The 12,310-nt window shown below is 35.5% G+C and overlaps 1 protein-coding gene across 1 annotated transcript in view; it reads right to left on the reverse strand.

The window, feature by feature from the left end:
- spn-B (X-ray repair cross complementing protein spindle B) overlaps nt 1-12,310 on the reverse strand; it is a 141,648-nt gene that overhangs the window by 58,050 nt on the left and 71,288 nt on the right. The window contains exon 3 of the mRNA XM_090370135.1: nt 9,559-9,771. Coding sequence (XP_090226261.1) covers nt 9,559-9,771 — 213 coding nt within the window. The remainder of the gene's footprint in view (nt 1-9,558; nt 9,772-12,310) is intronic.

Raw genomic sequence — 12,310 nt, forward strand, 5'->3', positions numbered from 1 at the left:
GAAACAGAGTAAGTTGCATGTAACTGTGTGATATTGGAAGAAGACAAGGAGATCTTTTCCTACTGTTGAAAATAGTCATCATAAATTGCATGGATATTTGTCCAAGGTGGATCTAATGGTGTCATGTCCTGAAATATATTATTGATTTCTATATTCCACGATTGAGCTAGTTCTTTAAGACTAAGTGGAGCAGGTCAGTTTTCATTTGGTTTACTACTGTAAAATGACTCTCGTTCAGTATTGTATAGGCATCTCCAATTAGGGTGAGAAGGAAAACTATGGATTTTTGCCGCATACAGAAGTAATGTTTTCCGGAGGAGATGTAACGGAGGTTCATGTGCTTTAATGTAAAGACTCTGCACTGGGGAGGTTCTGAAAGCCCCCAGAGAAATTCTCAGAGCACTGTGATGGATGGTGTTTAACCACTCTAATGTACTTTTCCTCGCAGAGTCATTCACATTAAGGAAGTGGAGAACATAAAAGACCTGGGGGTGGGGGTATTTATGTAGTCAGTTGTGAAGTCCTCTGAGCAGTGTACAGCTAAAGGGGATTTGTCAATGATATACACATGTAACTCTGCCAGCAGGGATAAAGAGGTGATTATTCCATTGCTTAAAGCAATGGTTATGCCATATCTTGAGTACTGCATACAGGTCTGGAAGCTTAATTTTATGAAGGATATGGATCGTTGGAAGTGCAGAGAAGATAAATGAAAAAAGACTTCAGTTCAGCAAACTGCAGCATCTAAAGACTGAGCACCTGCGTCGAGATCTTATAAAATTATTTTCAGCATGGCTGTCAAGTTCATATTGTACCAAATTTATGATATTAGCATCAGCACTGGCAAATGATGCAGGAAAGCAAGCTTATACAGCATCAGGAAAAAAAAAAAAAAAAAAAAACAACCTATTCATTCCCTCCAATAGTTTGTCTTGTTTTTCCTTGAATTTATTTAAACTATCAACGTCCACTACAACAGATGAAATTTTGTTCCAACAATCAACCACTCGTTGATTTTTGGAACAAACTAAAAGATGAAATCATAGCGGTTACTAATCATTCTATACCAACAGGGAGAGATATTACTCAAGGTTTATTTTTAATTGGATGTCAGCTAAACTGATGGAACTAATGGCAGAGAAGATAAAAACAAACTTCTGTAAACTATTCTGCAACTGTCCTTCCTCAAATTGAATTTGTGCCCCCTCATGTATGTAGTCTAAGCAAGAGGAAGAATCTCATCAGCATTGAGCCTGCTCAATCCATTCAAAGCATTAAACACATCAATCAAATTACCTTGCAGGTGCCTAGTCTCCAGTTGCTGCAATTTGCAAAATTGAAGCCTTTCTTGGTAAGAGCACCCCTTGTTCCACTCACCAATCTTGTTGCCCTTCTCTGTACTCATTCCAGCAGCTCCAAATAATTAATAAAATGAGGCCTTTAGACTTGTTTGAAGCAGGGGGTGGCTCGTTGGTAGGCACTGTGGAACTGCAGCACCCGAGCTTTTTAAATCAAAATATACAGTCAACGGAGTTATATGAAATTTTGTGAAGAACAGTGCAATGCAACGAATATGTTTTAACAGGTCCCACATATAGTATACTCATCCTCTATTTCCAATAATCAAAAAAAAAAAAAAATAAATAAATAAAATAAAATAATAATTACTTTATTTAATAGAATATTAAACAGAGCAAGGACCATAGCCTAAGACCTTTGGTTCATGGGAAAACAACTATTTCCAATAATCATTTCAATAATAAACAAATAAAAATGCGAAATTGTGTTTAAAACACGAAACAAATAAAAACACGAAATTGAGAAAGAAGTAGATGAAATGAGTCAAAACCAGGATACGAAACAATGGTATTAAAATATATGAGAACAATGATGCTCGATTTGTTTCAAGTGATAAATAATCAAATTAATTGAAGAGGATTACCACAATATTTTCATATGAAACTCTTCAGTACTTTGCATTCATCAATGTTACAATTCAATTCAAACTTCAATTTACTTCACAGGAAATCTGTCTAATTATTCTGGACTTCATTGCAGAAGCATATCCTGATTACTGTCATTAACTATCATGCCAACCTTTGTATCATGTGCAAAATTAAGCCTGATATACTGTCATCAATATTAGTAATAAATAATGAAAACAAGAATGGGCACATTGCCAAACCTTGAGTGACTAATAACTCTAGTCCAAGAAAAGCAATGCCCATCGATTCAACCACCCTTTTAACCATAGCAGTTGCTTTCTGCTAATGCCACACTACTCCATTTTTACAGCAGGCTTTCATATGGAACAGTATCAAAAGTTTTTCGGAAATGTAAGTATATGATGTAAAAATTATTTTTAGCATCCAGTTCGTTTGTTACAGTGTCATAGTATCCAATCAGATCAGCCAGACAAGATTTCCCTATAACAAATCCATGCTGTGACTGTCGGGATGGTCCTGTGTACTTCTTTAATGAGTAACTATGTTATATTCCATGACAAAGAAGTCAAGTTAACAGACCTGAAATCCTGCTTTGTGAATTGGGGACACATCAGCACATCTCCAGTCTATAGGGACCTTTTTGAATCTAAGGATGCTCTCACAATTATAGCCAAAGATTTGCTTACCTCTTTTCTGCTTCTCTTAATATAACTAGATAAATCTCACCTGCTCACATTCTTTATTTACTTTTAGCTTCAACAATTTCTCTTCTACTTTCTTCTCAATTATCACAAAATCACTCAGATCCACAAGAATTTAATATACTTCTGGAATCCCCATCCCTAAAAATTCCTCATGTGAATATAGATGCATAAACATCTGTCCATTTTGTCAGCAATCTGAGCAGGATCATAAAAGTTATACCATTCATATCTAGTGGATAAATGTGATTCATTCCTTTTCTTTTAGTGTTAGAAGGAAAGGGATAGAGAAGTCTGTTACTTTGCTTTGCATTTTTTTCCCAGAGACTTCTCATAATCAGCTTGCTTAATGCCCCTTTGTGATTTGACTGGAGACTAGTTTATACTTCTGCATCCCCTGATAATTGAGATGCATTCAAGTATTTTTATTCTCTGAGTGCAGCAGCACATGCTCTTTCAGTGGACTGTGGTTCAAGTCCACACAACTACTAAATATGATTATTATTATTATTATTATTTTTTTGTTAGTTGTTGGCGCATTGGCTTCTGTGGCCATAATGCACCTCCCAAAGTTTTTGCATTTTACTCTGATCCAAGCCCGAGGTGGGATTCAAACCCACAACCTTTGAGTGGCTAGCCTAGTCGGCAATATGATTAATGATTGTATTCATAATTTACTGTAAACTCCTCTGACCTAGTTGTCATGCCAGAGTATAAACCAGAATGTTTTTAGGCTAGATATAGCAGAGCAATTAAGTGTGAGGGTGCAGAAGCACACGCTTTGAGTGGACTATGGTTCTACTTCATGTGAAAGCTAAATACAATTAATGATTGTATTTATTGTCAAAATAATTAATGTAAACTCCTCTGACCATGTAATCATGCTGGCATATAAATAAGGATCTTTTATTCATTTATTTATTTCTTAGTAGGGAGAAGCAATGCAAGAAAGCAAGCTTTACATAAAAGTAAATGCTTTATATGCTTTACAGCACCGAAAAAAGAAAAGAAAAAAAAAAAAAACACTTCCCATATCGCCAGTCCATCCCTTCTCATAGTTTGTCTAGTTCTTCCTTGAATTTATTCAAAACTAACCACTTCTAAACACCAGCTAGAAGTTTGTTCCAACAATTAATGACCTACTAGATGAAAACAAACTTCTACACATTTATCCTGCAACCAACCTTCCTCAATTTGAGTTTATGTCCACTCATTTGTGTAGTTTGAGAAAGAATTAAATCAGCATTAAGCTTACCCAATCCATTCAAAGGGTTAAACACCTCAATCAGATCTCACAACTGTCTAGTCTCCAGAAGTGAAGCCTGTCCTGTTAAGAGAACTCTTTTGTTTTCCTCAGTAATCTCACTGCTGTTTTCTGTACATCTACCTAATTTTTTCAGATTTTCTTTCAATAGCATGCCCTTATTACTATAATTAACAACCCTGCAAACCTTTGTATCATCTGAAAACTTAGATATTAAGCCTGATATGCTTTCATCAATATCATTAATAAATATAGAAAACAACAATGGGCCTGGCACTGAACTCCAATAATAACATTATTCCAAGAAGAACAAAGCCCATTGATAACCACTTCATCTTCTCCTACTCAATCATCCCTTTATCCATAGCAGTAACTTGACCTTAATGCCACACAACTCCATTTGGTACAAGAGTCTTTGGGGGTGTATCAGTATCAAAAGCTTTCCTGAAATCTAAATTTTTGTCAAATTTAGTTTTTGTATCGTTCCTTTGTTACTGCATCACAGTATCCAATCAGATTGGTCAGATAAGATAACCCTTTAACAAACTGATGCTATGACTACAGTATAACTGCATTCCTGTCTAGATGGCCCTGCATTATTTCTCTAACCAGAGACTCCATTATTTCCCCTGAAACAGAATCAAGCTAACATGTGTGTAATTACTTGTGTCACCTCTGATCCCACTATGTGAACTGGGAATATATCTGCACATCTCCAGTCCACAGGGGGCCTCCACTGAATGCAAGGTGGTTCTCATAATTATGGATAAATGCATGCTTACCACCTTTGCCATCTTCCTTAACATCATTGTATGGATCCCATCCACCCCCTGGTGCTCTCTTTTTACATTTAGCTTCAAAAATTTCTCTTCCACTTTCCTTTCAGTTATCACAAAATCATTTTGTTTTCTGTTATAATTTGATAAACTTGTGACATCCCCATCCCTAAAAAATTCCTCATGTGTGAATATAAATGAAAAGTATTTATTCAGTTTGTGAGCAGGATAAACAGCCAAACCATTCATATCTAGTTGACCGATGTGATTCATCCCCTTCTTTCTGGTTCATAAGTAAAGAAATCTTTGTGTTTATCTTTGCATTCTTGGCCAGAGACCTCTCATAATCTGCCTTAGCTTGCCTAACCTCCATTGCAGATAAGTTTATATCTACAGTAGGTTTCTGTATTACCTGATGATTTACGTGCATCCAATGTATTTTTCTTCTCTGCCACAAGTCTCATCAGTACATTTGACATCCATTTAAGCCTAAACCTTGAACAATCTCTTTTATTTGGTATAATAAAATCTAATAGCTTGTTTGATTACTTCTTTGATGCTTCCTGTTTAGAATTTGCTGTTAGTAACACCATTAGTTGATAATACTGTACAGAATTTAAAAACTGTGTGAGAACCCTCAGTCACGATTAAGTAACAAAAACCTTTCTCTTTGCCCTTGACAGTAGTTACATTTTTAAGTAAATCTCACATCAATAATTTTTGATTACTGCCACTTGGTGAGACTTTTATCTGCAGATTCTTAATGCATGAAGAGTCAATGCAGATATCAAGAGTATTGCATTCTTTTTTTGCTAACTAACATGCATTGTCTAAACCTAGAATGTTATCACTCAGATGGTATGAAAAGCTTGGTTGCTCCTGAATGCTTCCCATTTATAATGGTGTTTGTTTCATTGTCAGTTGCTTCCAATGAACAGAATTTAAAAACTCTCTGTAACTACCGTAGTACCTTAACGAAAGCAAAATCCCTTCAATTTACCCTTGAGAGTAGTGCCATCTTGAATCTCATATTAGATAAAAGAATGTAGCGGCGGTTAAGCTACATTATTTTATATGGAGATTCTTAATGCATGAAGAGTCACTTCTGGTAATCCGATCAAGAGTATTATTTTCTGTCATTGCCTCTCTAATGTACTGGCGTAGAAAACACTGATCCAATAAATCCAGAAAAGTCTTGTTCCTGCGTGAGTGACCAACCCACAAATTTCACTCAATGTTCTGGAAAGTTAAAATCTCCCATTATAAGACAATCATCGAACTCATCTGGCCTACAACACACTCCGATCTCATTTTTTGTTTTCCTATTGCTTAGTGGAAAACAAAAGGTGAATCTCAATATTGCACTAGCCTCCCATGTCAACTGGGTGCTCTGTGCTTAGATTCTATATGCTTCTTAACCAAAGTCACAACTTTTCCCCTCCTCCCTTATGTATACTAGAATTGGATGACTCACTTGGGAACTCTAGATTACTGGTGAAGAAATCAGTGTCTTAACCTTGATTAATTTATGTGAACAAAGAGGAACTGATGAATGAAATTTTTACGCAATAGTTTAGTGGATTTTGATATTCTACAGACTAATTTTGAATGAGATTCATTGTATTAACATTTCAGAATTAACAAGGATGGGAGTGGTAGAAACTGGATTTTGGAAAATTCGTTGAAAATAAGAAGCCTATTAGAGATATCCCAGAACTCTGCACATTGCAGATCATTATGATACTTTTAGTTCTGTGTCGTCAAAGATGCGCTTAAGCTTTTGGGGGGGGGGGTGCTGCAATATTAGCAAGAGGATGAGCTGCATAGTAATTCCTAGAGATGGAATAACTAAGTATATGAGAATTTTTTTAAACTCTGTCACTGTGGGAGACAAGGAAAATCTTCTTATCCATAGTTTATGCTGCATGGCCTGCCTCCATAGGGCAGGTATGATAACCAGCAAGATGCATGTATTGTATCTTGCAGGGCTACGAGGCCAATAACTCAACATGAACAATGTAATCTTATACTACACTATGTGAACATACCACTTGAAAGATCAGCTTTGCTAGGTACACAATAAATAGCATAGTTGGTTAAAAAGGCCTATGCGCTCCGGATTCATACTTAGTAAAATAAATTACGGCTTTCTCAGAGCGAATTGTAACAGGTTTAATAAATATACATAGAAACATACAAAGCTTTCAACTGAAGAAGGTTGTCTAACCAACCGAAAGCTTTGTATGTTTCTATGTATATTTATTAAACCTGTTACAATTCGCTCTGAGAAAGCCATAATTTATTTTACTAAATAGCATAGTTGCCATAGCTTGGCAGGCCTAACACACAATAAAGAAAAAAGTTCTCTCTGTATACCATATTCAAATTCTTCATGCCTTATATCTGAATGGCACCAAATTTGCAATATCCCTACAATGTCTACATTTGATGACTTAATCAGTACTTCAAATTCATCCAATTTGTGTACTATACTCCTACCACTAGTGTACACATATGCATACACGAACCTGGTCTTGCTATTAGTAACTCTAACACAGCCCATGTATTTTCTTGTCATATGAGGACCTCCAGCTGGCCATGTAATCACTGATACCTTGTTTTCCAGGCTGCTGCTTGACCTAATAGAAGCAGTGCAAGAATCGTTTTCACCTCTGCCTGGGGCTACTGTTAATAGCATCAACAAATATTAGCATTAGCATTAGTAGAGGTATACGATGCAAAAAAGCAAGCTTATGCAGCATCAGCCAAAAAAAAAAAACCTCCCATTTCACCCCTCCAGTCGTTCCAAATGCCTGTCCAGCTCAGCCTTAAATTTATTTAGGCTATCAACTTCCACAAAAGATGGAAGTCTGTTCCACCAATCAACTACCCGCTGGCTAAAGGCAAATTCCCGCACATATATTCTACAACTGTCTCTCTCAATTTTAAACTGTGCCCCCCCAGTTTTTAATCTGAGCAAGAGGAAGAATCCGATCAGAATTCACCTTGCTCAACCCATTCAAGGCCTTATACACCTCAATCAGATCACCTTGCAGGTGCCTACTCTCCAGGTGCTGCAATTTGCAGAACTTAAGGGTGCTCTCAGTAAGAGCACCTCTTTGTTCCCCTCACTAATCTTGTTGCCCTTCTTTGTACTTGTTCTAGCAACTCTACATCCTTCCTAAAATGAGGCCTCCAGACCTGTACACAGTACTCTAGGTGTGGCCTGACCATTGCCGTATATAATGGGATAATCACCTCCCTGTCCCTGCTGGCAAAATTCCTATATATCATTGACAAGACTCCATGACCTGCCCTGGTAGCCTGTTTGCACTGCTCAGCGAACTTCATATTTGACTGCACAATTACCCCCAGGTCTTTTTCACTTTCTACTTCCCTGAGTGTAGTACCACACAGTTGGTACGTTTCTCTTCGTAGTTATTGCTACCCATATGCAGTACTTTGCATTTGTCAATGTTAAACTTCAGTTGCCACTTCTGAGCCCATACTGTCTTTACTGTTGTTAACAAACCTGCCAACCTTTGTATCATCTGCAAACTTGGACATTAAACTTGATATACCTTCATCAGTATCACTGATAAATATACAAAACAACAATGGGCCCAACACCAAACCCTGGGGAACTCCACTAATAACATTTGTCCACAAAGAGCAGTGTCCATTGATTACCACTCTCTGTTATCTCCCACTCAATCATCCCTTTGCAGCTCTATTCTTGCAGCTCTTCTGTTTAAGCATATCCCATTCCTGTAAATAAAGTCACCCCTGTTTCACAGACCATGCTAAGAAAAATTCTATCCCATGAGCCTTGCACAGACTCTCCAGCACCAAGTTGATTGGCAAGGCTCTCGTCATGTACTTCTCCTATTATGTCTGGACAGAATTTCACATGCTTTCATATTTAATCTAACTAGTGACTGTTTCCCAACATTGCCCTGTACTTGTTATGTAAATCCTCAGATCTCTTAATATCATTAGTATCAGTGTGTACAACAATATCACCTTTTGTGTCCTTAAAAGAATTTCTGCACAATGTCATCAACTTTTGCCCATGGCAGACATGCTTTGGTCCTATTCTACCTATCCTTTTTACAAAATATATTTCCCATTTCCCTGATAACAGTGTTCCTTACAATAGCTACTTCCTGTGGGACCAGCACTTTCTGCCATGGAGGATACGTGTTCTGTGATGCACAAGTATAGATCCCAGTGTTGTACTGGGTGCTTAATGGGTCTCTCTCTTTTTAATTCTTTAGATGGCATCAACACCAAGTCTTCATATACATCTATCAGAATTCTGAACAGTTGTTTAATCTCCTCACACTCTCAGCAATGAAAGAGCACAAAGACATTCCTTTAGTTGTAATATGTTCCACTACAGATAACCTGGCAAAAAGGCAGCAAACAGCACACTGCATGTAGTTCTGATTTTCAGGTGAACTGCCATTGATGACTTTCTCAAGCCAAAGCATTTCTGCTACTTTAAGCTATTTGGCTTTGCTGCTCTTTTCAGTGGCATGATTTTAGTCTAAATTTAATTTTAAATTAGCATGCTAACTAAAAAAATGAGTATAATAACTTTATGCTGCAGATTATGTGACAGCAGATGTACTTGGCTCTTAAATTTCTAAATAATGCTACTGACTTTCTAAGAGTATTACAATCACTTGAAAATTTTAGCGCTTTTAAATCTGTTATTTCTGTATCTTTTAAATCTGTTAAGGTGATAAGTTAATTAAAGATAATACAATGGCCACATTACACTATTTTAATGTTCAAGGAAGGTGCATCAAACATGATCAACAACCATAAAGCTAAGATAAACAAAAAATAACAGTACTGATACTTGCCAACTTTCAATCCTTCATAATTAAATGTTAACAAGGCCTGCAGTGTTAACTGTAGACAGAGTTGAGTCTTTCCACTTGCACTTTCTCCAGCTATTTCAGTAACAGACCTGACTAGAATGCCTCCATGGAGGAACTTATCTAAAATAGGACATCCGACTGGTATTTTTTCTGTGCAAAGATCAACTGGGCATTCTGGTGTAATCAGATGAAGAGCTAAAATGAAACTGCTACATTTACCACTTGTTTTTGCATGTCTGTTCAATTTGTTATAAATAAAAAATGATAAAAAATGTTAATAATACAGTAACAAACAGGAAAACTTCATTCATAAAATGAGTGTTTCAAAAGTATATGTATAAAAAATTCTGGGACACATTCTAAATTTAAAAAAAAAAAAAGAAAAAAAAAAGTTGTATTTATTATAAAGCATGTGCCTGATCCTGAATGGGTCAGGATTAGGCACATGTTAATAACAAACAAATGGAGCTATGCTATTTGATTAAAATTAGATTAAATTAAGTGGTAATCAAGCAGTCCACCAAGTGTTATTTCTTATGCTTGGTCAGGCTGCCTGGGCAAGCATTTGTAGCAATCAGGAGAACTGCTATCACACATTTATTTTAGAATATAATTTTCCAGAGATATGGAAATTATTTTTAATAACATTGCTCAGTTTTTATGGAGCCAGATAAATGGTTCTATGCCTGTATACATTTCCTATTATCATCACAGCTGTAAACTTAGGACAAGTTGGAGATTATTTGTAGGCAGAAGGAAAACAGGTTTTTTGACTAAAACAAACAAACAAAAATCCTGAAAATTACAGTCTACAGAAGTTCAAATCCAATGTCAACAAATATCTTCTTTCATCTTCTCAACCTCCAACCCAAGCACGGTACTATAGGTTCTAATATCTCTTGTGTTTGGGGTTTACCTAAAAAAAAAAAAAAAAAAAAAAAAAAACAAACAAAAAAAAGCAGGAATTCTTCCCAAAAATAGGTTTTTTGGAAAAAAAGAAGTTTTTTTATATAAAATACACACTGCAATTGATAATTAAATTTCACTGACAAAATACACATTTTATGTTAAAATACAGCAATAGATTTGTTCACCAGTAGAATATGCTTTCAAACAGATTAACAAACATTTTTTTGTCCATGAATTCAGTTGATTATGACTGTTTAAGAGGCACAAAGTCTGTTAAAGAAGGCTTTGCACCTCTTCAGAAATGTAGTCAAAATTTTGTTTGTAACAATGGCACTGCTGTTCAGACTTGGCTGCCAAGAGTATTTACAAAACTGCACCAAAAAATCTGGAGCCAGTTTTTTTTAAAACCTGGTTGAATATTCTCTAACACTCAGCACCGCTACAAGTAATTATTAAAATGCCAAAAATAACTTAGGACAACCTGCCTTATTTCAGGCTTTCCTGTACACTTTTCAGTTCCCCGACCAAGGCCAAATGTACATCAATTCTTTCTTCTTTCATAATAGTATTGATAGATTTTCACACTGAAATTGACAGAAATGATCTGCAAAATATCTATTTCTTTATCTTCAATGATATTGAGCAGAACAGGAAACTTTTTTTTTGCAAAATTGATTTGTTCCAATTTGGTTCAAGAAGCTTATTCTCCAAATAGCATTATTGGATGAAGAATTGTTCTACAAATATGATTATATTTAAATTAAATAATATTTAAGTCAGCAATTCTAAAAACCTAGCTGGGCAATTTGCTATCTATGAATTCTGTTTGGCGCTACCAAACTTTCTACTACTCTAAGGAAATATGCTTTGGTTTCAGGAATTCATGATAGAATTCAGCTGCCCACCAAACTAAGTCTGCAATTTACCAAATGTATTCATAAAATCATACAGCTTCTGCTATGAGTGTATTAAATACTTGAAGTTGCAACACTTCACTGGATCACATCAGCAAACAAATCACCTCGATAGTACAATTTTGAAACTTACACTAACCTTGATGGTACAATGTGTAAACTTACACTAATGTTTTTTTTTGCTGTAATATACAAACAGCTTAGTAGAGTTTTGCCACGTCAATTTGTTTTGGCAATCATGACATATTGTCTCTATACTTCTCTCCCACTGGTCTTTTGTAATTGTGACTGGCAAGGAAGGTTGCCTTTACTAATTTACTGACAAGGGAGAATGGTGTTTTTTTTTCATATTTTTAGATTCTATTGGCAACTTGAGTGAGGAGTTGAAAATGCATATATTTTCTTTAAAAATAAATCTTTACTTATATTAGTTTTTAATAAACTTTAAGTTCTTTTATTTAATCCTTATTGCTTTCCAAATTGAGAGAGAGAGAGTATATCATCCCTATCCCATAACATATGCATTGCATTATAAATGAAAACCTGCAGAATAAAGTTTTATTATTTTTTATTTTCAAACTGAACAATTACGACAAACTATTCTCGGGTGTTTATCATGGTTGTATTCCTGAACAAAATTAAGAAAAATTTCACAGAATTATTTAAAATTTTCAATTATAACACTGCTTTACTATTTTTCATGAAAAGAAAAAAGACAAAACAGCTTTTGAAAAAAAAGATGGACAAATTCTATAATATGAATTCTCGTATGGTAGAAAGAGACAGAAAAGGAGTAAAATCAAATAAAAAAAAAATGGAATTGGCACCATAAATCTGGAGAGGCAGCTATCATGGTTTAAATGAAAATAGCACTGTTGTAATTCTGTCATTGTTATGCTGTCAAAGTGATT

Source organism: Mastigoproctus giganteus, chromosome 3 (genome assembly GCF_048544385.1).
Source record: "Mastigoproctus giganteus isolate SK-2022 chromosome 3, ASM4854438v1, whole genome shotgun sequence".
Lineage (NCBI taxonomy): Eukaryota > Metazoa > Arthropoda > Arachnida > Uropygi > Thelyphonidae > Mastigoproctus > Mastigoproctus giganteus.